We start from the raw sequence: 14,949 nt of genomic DNA on the forward strand, positions 1-14,949 counted from the left end.
TCAAGTTACCCTAAACATATTTTAATCCAAGCTACTTCCACCGATTGAATCGGAGTCACTTTATCTGGAAGTTGCAAGTGAAAACGTTAGTCATCAGGAGGTTTGAACTTAAACCTAGAACTCGGAAGACAGTAATTTCAGTCTTCAATGGTAGCGGTTGGCTCGGGAGCTTTTGTTTAGTGGACGAAGACCGACATAAATATGGTTGTATTTTGTTGTCAAACCACTTAATAATGACGGATTAGACTGCATAATGACGGATTAGACTGCATCAACTCTTTGGAAATAAACAAAACAAAACAAAACAAAACAAAACAAAACAAAACAAAAAAACCAAAAACAGAAAATGCAGTATTTATTTAAAAATCCAATAAGTATTTTTCAACCTGCTAAATTATACAGACATACTTCAAATCAAATAGTTGATGAGATCACAGGACGCTTAAGTTTGTGTTTAGGAAAAAAAAGTACATAATGTAATTTGAAATTTGAATGATTTGAACACGTTGAAATGGCGGATTTTTTTTAACTGATTGAGTAGGCATTTTACTTTTTGGCGTTGGCTTATTAAGAACGATATGGGGATCCCCTTCGGGTTTAATTAGAATCCCTGCAGAATGTGTTATTTCTTTTATACTGTTGCCTGACCAAAGAATTGACTGATTTCTTCCAATGTTTTACCTTTAGTTTCTGGTAGACAAAATATAACAAATACGACAGCCATCAGACAACTAGCTGCATAAAGACCGTAAACACTGCCTAGCCCCATGGTGGCGGCCATCTCAGGAAAAGTTCATACTACTATAAAAGTGCAGCACAGGTTAAATGGCGGAGATGGTACCCAATCGATGACGGTATTCCAGAGGAAATAGCTCGCCCATTACTAGCTGAGGTATAGCGTCGAATCCGATGGAGTATGCAATGATGAAAGACATGAGGCAAAGCCAAGGGAGCCAGCCTAATTCCTCAAATACAGATGACTCTGCCAAGGTGCTTTCATCGACAACAGATAGTAACTCTTCCCAGGCACTTTTCAGATAAATAAAGGCACTCAATCCACTAAGCGAAACTGCCATGCACACTCCGGAGATCATCAGTAATATGCGACGTCTAATGCGGTCCACCTATGGAAAATAAGATGAAAACTGCAGTTTTTATTTTTGAAAAAGAAAAAAAAAATATGGTTTAACAGAAAACATGGTAACGGTAAGGCTTACAAAAAAAACAAACAGACATTATCGTAAAAATGATTTGCACAACGCCAATTATTATGCTGGCTGAAAAACGATCCAAGTTACTACCTGCCTCCTGGAAAACGCTTGCAGAATAAAAGACAATGGCGTTTATACCACTGAATTGTTGGACGAACATGAGCGTCACAGAAATCAGTAGATCCTAGTGGTTTTATCAAAAGATCTCTAGTCAGTATTTTGGCATAGCTGGCTTTGGTTTTGATGCGCTGGAATTCTGACTCGATATTTGTATATCTGCTGCAAACAACATGGCACCTTACAAAAGAGGAACAGTCAATTTAAGGTAAAAAAAGGAACGTCAACGTAAGTAAACGAGTTACTCGCCACGAAGTTGCTGAAGTGCGTCCTTGGCCTGAGGTTCCCGATTTTGAGAAACAAGCCAGGAAGGTGTTTCCGGTATCAAAAGCTGTAACAGGTGTTGAAAACACAGAACAAGGTCAAAGAGGATGAGCAAGAGTATAAACTAAAGGCTTAACGCATTCGATATCGATGCAAAATAACACTTCAAAGGCAAAATAGTGTTTGGTTTACCATTGCTAAGCCCAAGACAATTGGCAGGGATCCAATGACGAAACACATAATTTGCCATTCGACAAGCTTTCCGACTACGTAGGCGATTAAGATACCAAATGAGATAAAAGTCGATGTTAATGAGCCCAAGGCTCTCCGCACCCTTGGCGAGGAGCATTCGCTCACCTATAATCAACCATTTAACACTCGATTATCTCTTAAAGGAAACGGTGATTTATAGTAAAATTCAGTTACATAAATCTGAAAAGTGGATGATGATGCTCCCGTTATCAAGCCAGTGACGACACGGCCAACGAAGAGAACTAAGACCGAATGGAGGTAATAAGAAAATCCCGTAAGGTAAAACCCGAGGACCTAAGGTATTGAGTGGGTGGCCAATGTCATCCGACGACCATATAATCCCATAGGAAATGCAATCAGCAAGCTTCCAAAAATGGCGCACAGTGGTGGCAATGATGCTAAGAGGAATTTTTAGATTTGTTTCAATTAAAATAAAGTGAAATAATCAAAGAGAGAATTATATTTATCTATACTTAGTAAAACAGCCTCATTTTGTTCGATACAGCGTTCCATTATTCGGTGACGTCAGCTGCGGTATAGCTGACGAACTCCTGTAATTGCGTTAAGTGAACACCAGTTTGTAAAGGAACACGACAAGGTACACAAACAGTGAGACAATGAAAGTAGAAAGTTGCATTGTTAAGAATTACCATCCGCGAACGAGTCCGGTACATAACATGGTCCATGAAGTTGATGTCACGCAAATAATCCAAATCACTAAAGAGATAAAAGAAGAGAAAACGTCGCCGTTTATAGATATAAGGTCAACAACTTTGTACTTTCTTTCTTTTCATTGTGGGCAGGAATTATCGGCGTCTTTAGTACCACGTTTCTCTTTTCATTATTTCTTCCCAACACACCCCACGTTTTCATGGCATTTTATATAACACTGGTTGCCCAGGTCAACTGATAAAGGATCTAACGCAACAAACCTATTTTTCTGTAAGATATTTAGTTTACTTATTGTCACCATTTCTATACTTAATGCTTCTATTAAATATCAACATAGATTTCACAGAAGAAAAGCTAATTTTGAGAAATACGGCTAGTTTTGTCCATTGCTTATTGAATTTTAAATAACAAAAACTGTTACCTGTGGAGCTACTTTCGCTCAGTTCTTGAATGGCGGTATGTTTTTTCTAGTTTACGTGGTAGCCATGATAAATAAAAGATGAGATACGTAGGCGCACAACTATTGGAGTGTTGTCGAGGCTGGAAAACAGAGAAATGATGCTTGGAACATCGTTGACGGTTTCCTTTTATCACCTCTGACGATTCGTGTATGAGAGTATTATGACCCTAATGACTCCATTCTTTCGCCCTTAGTGGTAAAAGCAAGTACCGTGGATTTCCACCTTTCTCTTTGTCGTCTTCTCCCGAACCGGCCTATTGGTCTTCTTTGAAAACCTCTCATGTCGCGTGAGCGAGTCATGGATTAGTTCTGTAAAAGCGAAAAGTTCCCTGGCGAAAATTTGCATTAGCGTTCAAGGATTAACGAAACCTTACATTTACGCATTCACCTTCAATACATAGGCAGTCTTGATGAATAATCTCCATGGATGATCATATTCTTTTCTAACCAGGGTGTAAATCTACTTTCAACAAATTAAACAAAAAAAAACAAAAAAAAAATCATTGAAAAAACAAATATTTCTTGATTAGTTAACACTAAGAAGTTGTGTTACTAAAAAAAGGTTTGAAATTTTCTCTTTCACACTTATTTTATTTTAATTTTTAAATTTGTATTGAGGGTTCGTTCATTTGTTCTCGCGTTCTTTTGAGTTTTGACCAGAAAGTCATCAACAGTTGGGCAAACTAAGTAATTCCTTCAGACGCTTGGCCACGATTATTAAACATCCTACCTGTTTGTAAGAAATACGAAGTAAATTTGCTTTTGATGGAAGCACGTATTACCGGAGTCCTCCCATGCCCAACCACGTTATTCAGAATGAAGCTATCGTTAAAACTTTCATATCGCCAAGTGCCGAATTCTCCATCTTTACTACTGCAGAGAACGTCCAGAATTTTCTCAGATAAAGAAATGTAAAGCTAGGTTAACAATTGTAATTATTCGACAATATTTGTGTTGTCCCTGTACTGAGTTTCTTCGACGGACATTACTAAATTACCACAAAGATGGTTGTTTAGTATGGAGAAGTTACGAAAACTGTCGCATTGAGAATCTCTGCACCCTGCCCCTTACTTGGGCAGACAGCGATAGCAGTATCCCAGTATGATTCTAGATGGCAGTGCCAAAGTAGTTCCTCTTAAGATTTCAGTGGCAACGTCGTACAAGAATCAAAAGTAAACAACGATGGCGTCTGACTCTCACTCAAATTTGTTATCTCATAATACAAACCTTGTCGATGACTTTGAAGAAGCATTCCAAGTAAGTGCTTTTTGGATAGGAGAAAAAAAAAACCTGTAGCTTTTTAATATTCAACCCAACTTAGGGTATCATCAGCGGTTTCACCAAGGAAGATGGCTTATCACACACCCAGGATAATAAAGAAGAATTACGTACGGATGCCGAACAGAACGTTGCAAAGTTCATTGAAGTAGCCAAGCAAATGGAAACATTTTTCCTTCAAAGGCGCATGCAAATATCTGTTCTGAAACCAGAACAGCTTGTCAAAGAGGTACAATCAACTGTCACCATTTTGCCACATTATACTAAATTAAGGTTCTCCAGGATTGCACAGAACTCAAACAGGAGTTGGCTAGGAAAGATGAACTTATCAAAAAGCATTATGAGAAAATTTCAATATGGTTAAATATGTTGGGTGAACCACAACCTGGACCTGTGGCCAATGGAACCCCCATCCTCAGTGAAGGAGTACCTGCTCCACTACAGCAGCAACCAGGCAATACAATGCCATTTCAGCATCGATAGCTTTACAAGATGTAAAGAAAATTTCTCGCGTTTATTTCCTGAATACTGTATCAAAGTGAATTTAAAACATCTTTTGGAAATCCTCACTCTGACTAATGCGGCTTAGAACTTCAATCAACGTACGTGTGGGTCTTCCCGTCATTCCTAAAGGATTTTTATTGTCAAATAAGAAATCAATTTTCTTTTTCCCAATTCATACCTTTAGCCAAGTAAGGCACATCAGAGCCATCGACCACTCCCCCAACGCCTGCGATATCAAGATGCATCCAATGAGGAGCTTCTGTGAATTCCTGTTCGGTAGAAAATAAATGTACGTTGTTCATATAATAATTCGAAAAAAGTAATGGATCGAAAAAGTTACCTTAAGGAAAGCTGCAGCACTGCATGAACCTCCAGCTCCAGTTTTGCCGACGTTATTTAAATCCGCTAGCTGTGATTCTGGTTTACATAATGAAAACCTTCAGCCTCTTCGATGATTAGCTTTGCCAATGAAATTGAAGGAAGTTTTACCTAGTGCGGCTTGAAAATGCTTCCACAAAGGCATTCGCCATACCCTATCACCTGTGATGAAAGCAGACTGGTGAACCAGGTGCCATAAGGCGTTAGAGTTGGTGAAAACTCCAGCTGCTGAGCTACCAAGAGCAACATTGATTGCACCTACACATGTCAACAAAAGAAATGAATCTTGTGAATAAGGGAACGTAACACATACCAACGGCACCTGTCAGAGTGGCAACATCCAATACGAGATTTGGCTGATACTGTTGTTGGGCATAGGCGAGGGCATCGGCCAGAATAAGTCGACCTTCCGCGTCCGTATTATCGATTTGGATCGTTTTGCCATTCATCGCCCTCACGACATCGCCAGGTTTGATGGCCTTGCCACCAGGCATGTTCTCAGTCAACGGAACTAACCCTATACGTTTTTACTTCCAAGGTAGTAGGAAACAACCGATAAACTCATTCGTAACGATATGGCAGACCTTTGATGTACAGAGGTAGTTTGAGCTTAGCAGCTGTCAAAATTGTGGCAAGCGTGCAAGCAGCGCCACCCATATCTCCACGCATTTTATCCATATTGGCTGCTGGTTTGATGCTAATACCACCTGTATCGAACGTGACTCCTTTGCCTGCAAAAATTTAAAAGACAGTTGACTGATGAGACTTTGATCTAATGATATAATTACCAACGATGACGATCGGCTTCTCTTTGCCTGGTAAATTATTGTAGGTGATTTCGAGAAAGACAGGGGGCTCTCTGGACCCTTGAGCGACAGCTAAAAAAGAATTCATCCCTTGATCGGAAGCCCATGCCTCATCGTGAGCTTCTGCACTAATTGCTACTCCATTGCCTCCTGCACGACTGAGCAAATCGACTGCATGACGGGCAAAAATGGTAGGTGTCATATGATTGGATGGCATTTCCATCAACCACCTGGCCAAATTCTGCCCAGCGGCTTTTGTCAAACCAGTCTCCCACTTGGCTTCTCTATAGTAAAATGAAAAATAAAAACATTCTCAACGAAAGAAAGATACGGAATCTAACCCGAATTCATCGCTTCCGTGTAAAACTAATTCAACATCGGGCTTGCGTTTGTCGGCGCTTTTCAAATCTTGAAACTGCCAGCGAGTCAGAGAAGCACTTTCGGCGGCGCACTCGGGGTCACCACACGGATCAACGGAAACGACATCCACACCAACATCACGCAGAGCTATCAAACCAGCTGAAGACATCAATTCAATTATTACATGAAAATCAAAGAAAAAAGAAATGAATAAAAGAAATGCCTGCAATGCCGCATCTTAGATTTTCTCTGGCCGTATCTCTTTCTTCCAAAACATTATCTTTTTGAAAGATGGCTGCATTGTCTGAAGGATTCGGACCCAAATTGACGACGGCCACAGCTGGAAATTCGCGATCGAGTCCATACAGCACTCTGGCTTTGCCCTTCTTTGGAACTCCGCTCCTGCATCGGGATGGAACAGAGGAAAAGGGATAAGGAAATAAAAGTTGGCGAATAAAAAAAAATATGAGTCTAAATCTAAGTAGTCAAAAAAGAGTCAGAACTGTATTGTAACATGAAAATGCTTGATCAAGAGGAGGCACAATACGGGAATCACTTTTTGGCAGAACACATACACAAGTCACAGCTCATTCTGTAAAATGGACAAATGAAAACAAAGTCATGGCGATCGATCGATGGCGGAATTTCGCAACAAAAAAAAAATGATCCTAAACCAGTTCGAGAATCTTGATCGTTCCTTGGCTGTTGGCAGCGACAATAACGTTCGAGTCAGGTTTCCAGCACACGGCCGAAACAAACTCGGCACTTTCCTCTTGTTCGGCGCGTTCTTTATCGACCAGCAAAGCACTTTTAACCACGTCGAAACGATAGTGAAGTAGAGGCTGGCTCAAACCCTTTGAATAAAGATAAAGGGCATTGTTTTCCGAACCGCACGCAATCAAATCGCGTCGATCGTCTTTGCTGCCGTCCGTTGTTGATAGACCAACAAAGTTCTTCTCATTCGTATGTCCACGGAATGAACGATATGAGACGTTGTCCTCCACTGACCACAATTTCAATTGGCTATCTGTGCTGGCTGATACGAGTTCTCGATCGCTTAGAAACTTGACATAGGAGACAGCCTTACGATGGCCTTTGAAGACCCGGAGCGGTTCCTTAGGCTGACGTAGGTCGACGTAATGGACGCAATGATCGGCTGCGCCGTAGGCTAAACAGTAGCGTGAATATGGGTTGAATTTGACGCAGCAAACATTCGCTTTAGCCTCCAGTGTAGCCACAGAGTGTTCTGCGTTCAAACTCCAAATTTTGACACGAGAATCATCGCTGCCACTAGCCATTAAGTGACTGTCCATGCGATTGAAATCGACGCTCCAGCAACGTTTCTCGTGCTCTTGAAAAGCTCTTAAACGCGTGCCGACGGACGCATCCCAAACAGACACGCTGCCTTCGTAGTCGGAACTGGCTAGCACCGATTTATGATATGCACTCCATGAAATGCATGATATTTTAGAGCCGGCAACCATCTCCATGACGGGATAATGGAGATCTACTGCATCACGGACCACCACCGCATAGTCGTACACTTTGATTCGTTTCGTGACTCCAGCGATAGCAAAGAAGTCTGCATCTCGGTCGAACTCGATCGAACTAACAATATGAGCAGTATTGAGGAGTTCGCTTCCGTAACTCAAGTTAGCAAGAGGTCTCAGTTTACTCCATCGGGTGAGTTGATTCAAATTAGATTGAAAATCAAGTAAACTTTCCCTTTTCTTGCCATCCCCATTGAAACGATTATTCCGCAAAGCCCAGTATTTCTCTTCCAAATCCTCAAAATGTTGGTGCATTCGCACTCGGCGCTGAGCGATGCTCAAAGGAGTAGGAGCGAGGGTGGAATTGAAAGCCGTTTCATTAAATTGCATTTTCTCTTCATTATTTTCTTCCTTCTCTTTTGCCAACTCGTTGCCGGGATACAGGGTTTGCGCCGTTTGCAAGTCTGTGTCCAGTACTTCTAGCTCTTGTTGGACATTCCTCAACTCATTGTTTTTTTTAGCTTTGAGTTGTTCCAGGAATTCACCAAGTAGTTTCGCCTCAGTCAACTTGCGTTCGGCATCAACGTCGCATTGCTTACGTAGCAGAACTTCTTGCATACGGGTGAGTTCTGATGGATGCCATTCCCGTTTGTCTAGCAATGTAGTGAAATCTTTCAATAAGAGATTTCCATCTTGACTACCAGCGACTCTCTTCTTCTCCTTGGCTATTAAGGCATTCAGGGTTACATTGGGGAAAACGGATGGGTTGCGACCACTGTTGTCGAGCGGCCCGCCACATTTAGGACACTTGCTGGCTAACTCCAGGCTCCTGATAATGCATCCATGACAAAAGCTGTGTCCACATGTAGTCACATAAGGCTCTGACATCAAATCCAAGCAGACGGGGCAGAGAAGATCACTATCTCTATCTTCATAGGTGTCTTTTACACCCCCAAACAGTAGAGATTGGGGACCCCTTTTAACCCCACGGGCTGCCATCTTCAGGCTTTCAATATTTCAAGCTGCCACATTCACAGCTCATCTGACCTGAAAGACATCACAAACAAGTCAGCCACTCTGATTGTTGTACCATAAAAAAGAATTTCAGGTCAGATTAGCTCGAGTGCACAACTAAGGATGACATTCCAGATTATTCTTTAACACCGGATCGGCTTACCAGTTCAACGCATCCTTTAAGCGATTAGCCACTTGATCGTTGAAATTTTTTGCCGCTTCTGTCCAAATGAAATCTTTCGTGGAATCGACGTCGTTTTTGCTATTATTTGAAGAATAGCCTCCCAATATAAGGCCTTTACCTTTCTAATAATAGGACAAGTATACATGTATTACTAATCTGAAAAATTCAATGCTGAAACTTCATTTGTTATTCACCTTAAGATCTGTGGCCTGAGAACAGAATGATGGGAAAGCGACCTTGGAAAACCTATTACAAAACAGTAATCGACGGCAAAAGTTGATTTGCGTGCGGACTGTCGCCATATTGGAATCTGTCTAAAAGACTGAAACCAATTCTCCTCTCATGCACAGCCAATCGGTTTTGGTTTGGTTCATAACTTCCATGAATTCCTTTTTTTAGGATAGTTTTTTTTATGAAATTTTTTTAAATGTGTGATTTCACACTTTTTCTAAATTATGGTAATTGGTATTGGTAAATGAAAATTCCTATCGTTTTACCAAAGGCAACGTTGTCGGCAGTGAAGAGACATCTTACATGGCCGTCTGGTAAAATATCCTCCAATATTGTTATGATAGCGTAATTACATTAAGAACTGTTTGTTTCTACGAAGGTAGCAGCCTTAAGCCTATTGTGTGCTAGGCCTTCAAATTCGTTACTTTAAATGTTTTAAATTATTATTTTTCACTGGGTTCCACACTTCCAAAAGAATTGGGTCCAGTTTTGTACTGTTATTTTTTTATATTTTGCATTTCATTTTATGTTGTATTTCGTTTTAAATAATTAGTGGTTAAATCCATTTCCCAACTATTATATATGTATTTGTTTTGCAGTGTTTGACCTTGGTCTCCAAGAAATTATATTTCATCGAATTGAAAGATGGTCTTCTTCAGCAGCTGCCGAGTATCTTCACCAAAATTATGTGGAAGTGTTATATTTGTTACAAAGAAACAACAGCAATGTGTCATCACCGTTGCAAATCGCTGTATAACCAGCAAAGTTATGAGAGAAGGATTGCCTCCTGTGGACAAACCTCCTCCATTCCCGTATAAGGAGAAACGATACAACTTTTTTCGTGCTTTGTTTGATCCCACCACTAGCCGATTAGATGAGAATTCAAAATTGATTGTTGTTGAAGGTCCACCGGCAGCTGGGAAAGGCGTTTTAGCCAAAGAATTGGCTGATGATTTGGGCATGGCATATTTTCCATCACCCACAGTAGCTGAAAACTACATTAATGACTATGGATATGATGTACGACAATTGGACGACCAATTACCAGAATCTTGTAAAAGCTATGATGAGAATGATTTTCTCAAGGATCCTATGCGACTAAATGGCTCCAAAGCTGCTCGTTTCCAGTTGTCGAAACTTGCTCTTCGTTACAAATGCTATTTGGAAGCCCTTGCCCATATTTTGAATACAGGTCAAGGAGTTGTCATGGATCGTTCTCCCTACAGTGATTTGGTTTACATCACTGCCATGGCAGAAGTAGGCATCGTCAGTAAAAATGGTAAAAAATTGTGTGCGTTCCATTTTAACCGGCGAATAATTAAAGATAATTTTATCTCGTGTTTTACACAGTATACAACTATTATCATAGTGTCAGAAACAATGCACTATTCGCCCTTTGGCGCCCTCATTTGGTCATCTATCTGGACGTCCCCATTGCTGAAACAAAACGCAAAATTGAGGCTAGGAATAGACCATACGAAAAGGATTCGAAAATGGCCACTCCGGAATACCTTCAAAGCTTGGTCGATTCCTACAAAAAAGACTTCCTGAAGGATATAAGGTATACCTGACATATACTTTGCAGATACTCAAAATTCCTATTTGACCTTAAAAACATTTTTTTTTTTTGCTGAAATAGCACACATGCCGAAGTTTTAGTTTACGATTGGACGAAGGCAGCAAATACTGAAATCGTCGTTGAAGACATTGAACGTGTAAATTTCGACCAGTATGGTGTCTATGATGCAAAGATGAAGGACTGGAGGTGTTATGATAAGTGGGATTGGAACAATAATCGTCAAGTGTAAGTTTACATATTGATGATTCTCGCATTTTACGCATAATCGTTATGGATGTGTTTTTGTTTGCTTTTTTCATTATCAGTTTTACCCACTCTCAGCACTATCTTCTCGCTCACCTGAACGTACCACCGGTTAGGTGCCCTGAGATTGTCATTAGTGGTACAGATAACAAAATCCTCGAAACCGTCATGGAAGAGGTAATGTGTTAATTTAAGATTGCTTTGCAAACTTAACAAATAATTAAATTACTGACTGTTTTCAATCCGCTTTAGGCACCAGGCAACAAATATGCCAAGGGATTCAACGCCGAAATGGGAGACAAGGGAATCTTGTTTAAATTGTCTTAAGTTGGAAAACCAAACTTCGTGACGGTGTGTAGGAATCACCTTGTGGATAGTTCAAATATATAAACGATGGAATTAAAATTTGTATTCGATTTATTATTGTGCATATTCTACACGCTGCGATCAGAAAGGGGTTGAAAATAAAAGAAGTTTTGTTTCTGAGTTAAAATTTTAGTCGTTTTTGTTGCTATACCGTTGTTGATGTTGGAGGATTTCGGTTCGCACAACACGCCTTTGTTTGTTTTGCAACTGCAGTCGAGGCGAAGCCAATACCGGTCGGTTGACATCACCAAACGGAACTCGAGGCCGAGCCAACAAGGAATTACCCCCATTCATGGGACTGTTGCTTTTCCCAAAACAGTTTTCATCAACAGTGACTACATTATTGATGCTGACCGGGCGTTTGGGTTTACTCGAAGGCTTCACTGGACTTGACCTTGGTGTACTAGACGATGTGATGACAAAAGAGGAAAAATCATAAATTTCTTCTGTTAATGATGGGGTAGCATCAATGACAACAGCAACTGTGTCATCAACTGTAGCAGAGGCAGTAGGAGGTTCTTCACTAATCACTGAGCCATCTTCTTCTATGTTGGAGAGAGAAAGGCAGTCCAAATCAGCAAAATCAAGCACCTGGATTAAGTCTTCTCTCTCTTTTTCATATACAGCTTTCATATTGACATCCACATAAACAGGGATCACTGGGGTACGAGTTATTCCAAATGATGGTGATCTTGGGTCCTCTGGTCTCTCATCTTCACTTTCCACTTCAAACTGAAAATTAAATGCAATAAAAAAGTCTTCAAGTTATTTTTAATATTCAATGTAGAGAAAAAAACACTCACCACAATTGGTGTACGATCAATGGCAAAAGTTGGCGATCTAGGATCAAATAACTGATTCCCTGGCACCATTTTGGCACAACGTGTTGGTGTTTCATTACTACATTCGATAGATTTTCCTTGGCTGGTTTGGCCAAAAACGTGCCCTTCCAACGCTATTTTCTCGGAAAAATAACTTGCAATGTTTCCCATTGCTTAATGCTACTTAGTGATCAAATCAACCTTAGGTTAAAATTTGTAATATGGGCAATAGTAAAGATTCAACGTTACCTCAACTGTCATAGACGAGGATCATTCGATCAGCCGTTTGGTTTGAAAGTGCTCGTTTCGAAAAAGAAGGATGTTGCCATTATTTTCAAATGTACGTTAACGCACTAATTGCAGTTCCGAAATCCGAATCCCTAGCCGTTCGCAAGGTATTGTTTATAGTACGTTCTGTACCATTTCAAAATTTATTTTTTATGTTCAATTTCATAAAGAAATTTTTATGGAAACAAATTAAAGTAACAAAAAAAAAAGGGTGGGGGGACGGAACAAACACGCCACCTGGAGTAATCTTACAAAAGCTTCGTGATAAATAAACAGAATTGCGTCTGCAATGTCGGACGATTCTGATATTGCTCCATCTGATTTTCCTTTGTCATCCTCCGAAGACGAGTTATTGGATAAAAACGAAATAGCTGACAGATGCCCACTCTGTCGGAATGCAAAGAAATATTTTTTTTGTTCCGACTGTATCCGAAACGGAGACTTCTACCCTTCTCATTGTGTGCAGAGGGACAGCTCACAAAGGTTAATATCGGTCGAAACACTGACATAGTTCTCCTGTTGTTGCAAGTCTTTAAGTGTTGTCTATTAGGTTTATTGAAAAGAAAATGGCATTGCTCAAGGTCAAGGGTGAAATACAAGAGCTGCTTAGTCTTTCCCAAGGAGTAATGGCAAAAAAAAGAAGACTTGAAATTATGGTAAATATTACACACTTCATACTTGAGTCGTTCAAGTTTTTGCAATTCAAATTTTTGTTTTGAAGTATCAAGAAATAAGAAATACCAGGGAAAGAATCCAGCTACTAAAAAAATGGAAAGAGGAAGTCCAGAAGTCCTTAGAAACAAGTAATTTCTTTGCACAGCTAGCAACCTTTTCATGTGCCCTATTTTCTGGAAATTTTTTCTGTTGTTAAAACACTTTATTTCTAGAGCAACCAGTTTTGAATGAGCTGAGAGCAAAGAAAGTCAATTCCCAAAAAATGATCTCTTTAAATAGTGCTGCCCAAGAATTAATGCAAGATCCAGAATACAATACAGCAATCAGGCAGCAACTAGAGATGGACAAACCACTGCTAAAAGAAATCATACAAGAAAATGTTAAGCTGCTGTTGAAGACAATATTTCCTATAACTTGTGAAGGCCTGAATGTGAATGGGTAATTTGCAGTTTTTTAAAATTTAGATAAAAGTTTTTAGTATCAAAAATTGTCGTTGTTATGGACTGAAGAGAGGATGACAGCGAAAGTATGGCTACTGTTAAAAACGAGCTAGACGATGCCAGCCATACAGCTTATATCCGCGGCCAGTGGATTTACGCAGACTCCGGTCACAACGGTCGTTACAGAATTGCTGGTGCCGAACTGCCGTGCACAGGAGACGTGGCGGCTTACCTGTTTTGTGGTATGCATTAAACAAAACTTTAGAGTCCTATCTTCCAAATGTTTGAATTCAAATAATCCCCGTATGATTTCTGAAGTTGAACAAACCAAAAAAGATGGCGACCCGCAGAGACTTTCCCACTTTAAAGTGGCCTTGTCACACGTCACACAGGTTTGCAATCTGCTGGCCTTCTACTTTGGTATCCGTTTGCCCAAAAAAGTGGGTCACTCAGATTTCATCAGCAGCGATTTGGACATAAAACTTTTTGCCGGAAGGATCGCCCGTCTCCACGCCAATGTTCTTTACCTGTGCACATCCCAAGGAGTGGCCCCCATCCACCTCCGGCACGCAAACCCCCTTGCACGACTTTCCACGCTCCTGGATCCCAACATTTGCGATCTAGGAAGGTGTGAAAGATGTTTGTGTTTGTTTGTTTTACTTGACCTTAATTTGACTTCCTCTTCCACCTTTATTTGTCTTTTGTTTACTTGCCCTGTACAGGTCTGGCCCATTCGAATTTCATCCGGAATTGTGGTTGTTCGAGGAAGCTGGCGACGAAGAGGGTTGTCCAATTTCAGGCTCGTCTTCTGACGGTGAGGACGATTGTGATATTCAGGCGGATTGGGAATCGGTCAGTCAATTTCCCACCTTTTCTTTGTTAGCCACTAACGTATTTTTTTTATTTTCAAGTTTTACTTCAATACGATTTTGTTTTGCGTTTTAGGTTGGTCAGCTTCCCGTAGTGGAAACGGTTGAAGAAAGTAACAAGCCAAGGACAAGTCCTATTCCTTCTACACGGGCAAGAGGCGATGAAAATCCAGTCACGAATAGTGTCGTTGGCGTGGTCAGTGGTGTCGCCTCCTTCTGGAAAGCTTTACCTTGGCCAAAATAATTTTCCGAGAATTCCAAATGCACTGCCCCACGATCGATTTTCACGGCCCCATTCCCCGTCCTTCATAGTCTTACGAGACTTTCTTTTTTTTTTATCCTAGCGAATGTTTTACAAAAAAATATGATTTTTTGGGATGGTATTTTCGTTTCATGACAATTTAAAACTTTTCAAGTGCCACTTTTTTACCGATTTCTTTTTTTTTT

The 14,949-nt window shown here is 40.4% G+C and overlaps 5 protein-coding genes, 1 long non-coding RNA gene and 1 pseudogene across 11 annotated transcripts; 3 read left to right on the forward strand and 4 right to left on the reverse strand.

Moving 5' to 3' along the window:
• Positions 1 to 338: 338 nt before the first annotated feature.
• On the reverse strand, positions 339 to 815 carry LOC116931231. The gene is made up of 2 exons (XR_004398838.2): positions 682 to 815; positions 339 to 610 (listed from the first exon to the last, which is right to left on the reverse strand). It is a non-coding gene; the product is annotated as an uncharacterized LOC116931231 (long non-coding RNA).
• A 124-nt stretch (positions 816 to 939) lies between these two features.
• On the reverse strand, positions 940 to 3,853 carry LOC116931227 (annotated as a pseudogene).
• Positions 3,854 to 4,092: 239 nt separating this feature from the next.
• LOC116931229 (mediator of RNA polymerase II transcription subunit 28) lies at positions 4,093 to 5,064 on the forward strand. Of its 2 annotated transcripts, XR_006651582.1 has the most exons (4): positions 4,093 to 4,233; positions 4,298 to 4,483; positions 4,537 to 4,856; positions 4,943 to 5,064. XR_006651582.1 is itself a non-coding variant. In XM_045179365.1 (3 exons), exons 1-3 carry the CDS (start codon positions 4,159 to 4,161, stop codon positions 4,735 to 4,737), a joined length of 462 nt encoding a protein of 153 aa, XP_045035300.1. In that variant the 5' UTR covers positions 4,093 to 4,158; the 3' UTR covers positions 4,738 to 5,064. The 2 variants fall into 2 exon arrangements, 1 of the variants encoding a protein (XP_045035300.1); XM_045179365.1 differs by having other exon boundaries at positions 4,537 to 5,064.
• On the reverse strand, positions 4,750 to 9,342 carry LOC116931224 (E3 ubiquitin-protein ligase COP1). 3 transcript variants are annotated; one of them, XM_032938773.2, is made up of 11 exons: positions 9,185 to 9,342; positions 8,970 to 9,112; positions 6,526 to 6,704; positions 6,284 to 6,461; positions 5,925 to 6,226; positions 5,721 to 5,867; positions 5,459 to 5,653; positions 5,248 to 5,394; positions 5,099 to 5,175; positions 4,937 to 5,027; positions 4,750 to 4,881 (listed from the first exon to the last, which is right to left on the reverse strand). In XM_032938773.2, the coding sequence occupies exons 1-11, from the start codon at positions 9,290 to 9,292 to the stop codon at positions 4,799 to 4,801; spliced, it is 1,650 nt and encodes a 549-aa protein (XP_032794664.1). In that variant the 5' UTR covers positions 9,293 to 9,342; the 3' UTR covers positions 4,750 to 4,798. The 3 variants fall into 3 exon arrangements, with proteins under 3 accessions (XP_032794664.1, XP_045035289.1, XP_045035288.1); XM_045179354.1 differs by lacking the exons at positions 4,750 to 4,881; positions 4,937 to 5,027; positions 5,099 to 5,175; ... (5 more) ...; positions 6,526 to 6,704; positions 9,185 to 9,342 and adding an exon at positions 6,781 to 8,869; XM_045179353.1 differs by lacking the exons at positions 4,750 to 4,881; positions 4,937 to 5,027; positions 5,099 to 5,175; ... (5 more) ...; positions 6,526 to 6,704; positions 9,185 to 9,342 and adding an exon at positions 6,781 to 8,839 and having other exon boundaries at positions 8,970 to 9,109.
• A 51-nt stretch (positions 9,343 to 9,393) lies between these two features.
• On the forward strand, positions 9,394 to 11,448 carry LOC116931226 (NADH dehydrogenase [ubiquinone] 1 alpha subcomplex subunit 10, mitochondrial). Of its 2 annotated transcripts, none has more exons than XM_032938775.2 (6): positions 9,394 to 9,535; positions 9,821 to 10,500; positions 10,572 to 10,782; positions 10,861 to 11,025; positions 11,106 to 11,220; positions 11,296 to 11,448. In XM_032938775.2, the coding sequence occupies exons 2-6, from the start codon at positions 9,867 to 9,869 to the stop codon at positions 11,368 to 11,370; spliced, it is 1,200 nt and encodes a 399-aa protein (XP_032794666.2). In that variant the 5' UTR covers positions 9,394 to 9,535; positions 9,821 to 9,866; the 3' UTR covers positions 11,371 to 11,448. The 2 variants fall into 2 exon arrangements, with proteins under 2 accessions (XP_032794666.2, XP_032794668.2); XM_032938777.2 differs by having other exon boundaries at positions 9,496 to 9,600.
• Positions 11,438 to 12,616, reverse strand: LOC116931228. Its single transcript, XM_032938778.2, has 3 exons — positions 12,480 to 12,616; positions 12,213 to 12,410; positions 11,438 to 12,141 (listed from the first exon to the last, which is right to left on the reverse strand). Exons 2-3 carry the CDS (start codon positions 12,399 to 12,401, stop codon positions 11,539 to 11,541), a joined length of 792 nt encoding a protein of 263 aa, XP_032794669.2. The 5' UTR covers positions 12,402 to 12,410; positions 12,480 to 12,616; the 3' UTR covers positions 11,438 to 11,538.
• A 156-nt stretch (positions 12,617 to 12,772) lies between these two features.
• On the forward strand, positions 12,773 to 14,923 carry LOC116931225 (beclin 1-associated autophagy-related key regulator). 2 transcript variants are annotated; one of them, XM_045179362.1, is made up of 8 exons: positions 12,773 to 13,001; positions 13,069 to 13,174; positions 13,240 to 13,321; positions 13,406 to 13,631; positions 13,703 to 13,875; positions 13,952 to 14,257; positions 14,356 to 14,485; positions 14,579 to 14,746. In XM_045179362.1, the coding sequence occupies exons 1-8, from the start codon at positions 12,808 to 12,810 to the stop codon at positions 14,595 to 14,597; spliced, it is 1,236 nt and encodes a 411-aa protein (XP_045035297.1). In that variant the 5' UTR covers positions 12,773 to 12,807; the 3' UTR covers positions 14,598 to 14,746. The 2 variants fall into 2 exon arrangements, with proteins under 2 accessions (XP_045035297.1, XP_032794665.2); XM_032938774.2 differs by having other exon boundaries at positions 12,774 to 13,001; positions 13,952 to 14,261; positions 14,579 to 14,923.
• Positions 14,924 to 14,949: the final 26 nt, after the last annotated feature.

This window comes from Daphnia magna, linkage group LG9 (genome assembly GCF_020631705.1).
Source record: "Daphnia magna isolate NIES linkage group LG9, ASM2063170v1.1, whole genome shotgun sequence".
In the NCBI taxonomy this organism is placed as follows: Eukaryota; Metazoa; Arthropoda; class Branchiopoda; order Diplostraca; family Daphniidae; genus Daphnia; species Daphnia magna.

Excerpts from the sequence above, each read along its gene's own strand:
- LOC116931229 (XM_045179365.1), top strand. The coding sequence starts at position 4,159 with ATGGCGTCTGACTCTCACTCAAATTTGTTATCTCATAATACAAACCTT. Across the intron at positions 4,234-4,297 it reads ACTTTGAAGAAGCATTCCAA|GGTATCATCAGCGGTTTCAC; the intron begins GTAAGTGCTTTT and ends AACCCAACTTAG. Across the intron at positions 4,484-4,536 it reads CAGAACAGCTTGTCAAAGAG|GATTGCACAGAACTCAAACA; the intron begins GTACAATCAACT and ends AAGGTTCTCCAG.
- LOC116931224 (XM_045179354.1), bottom strand. The coding sequence starts at position 8,791 with ATGGCAGCCCGTGGGGTTAAAAGGGGTCCCCAATCTCTACTGTTTGGG.
- LOC116931226 (XM_032938775.2), top strand. The coding sequence starts at position 9,867 with ATGGTCTTCTTCAGCAGCTGCCGAGTATCTTCACCAAAATTATGTGGA. Across the intron at positions 10,501-10,571 it reads AGGCATCGTCAGTAAAAATG|TATACAACTATTATCATAGT; the intron begins GTAAAAAATTGT and ends TGTTTTACACAG. Across the intron at positions 10,783-10,860 it reads GACTTCCTGAAGGATATAAG|CACACATGCCGAAGTTTTAG; the intron begins GTATACCTGACA and ends TTGCTGAAATAG.
- LOC116931228 (XM_032938778.2), bottom strand. The coding sequence starts at position 12,401 with ATGGGAAACATTGCAAGTTATTTTTCCGAGAAAATAGCGTTGGAAGGG. Across the intron at positions 12,142-12,212 it reads TTGATCGTACACCAATTGTG|TTTGAAGTGGAAAGTGAAGA; the intron begins GTGAGTGTTTTT and ends TTTAATTTTCAG.
- LOC116931225 (XM_032938774.2), top strand. The coding sequence starts at position 12,808 with ATGTCGGACGATTCTGATATTGCTCCATCTGATTTTCCTTTGTCATCC. Across the intron at positions 13,876-13,951 it reads GGCGGCTTACCTGTTTTGTG|TTGAACAAACCAAAAAAGAT; the intron begins GTATGCATTAAA and ends TGATTTCTGAAG. Across the intron at positions 14,486-14,578 it reads TTCAGGCGGATTGGGAATCG|GTTGGTCAGCTTCCCGTAGT; the intron begins GTCAGTCAATTT and ends TTTGCGTTTTAG.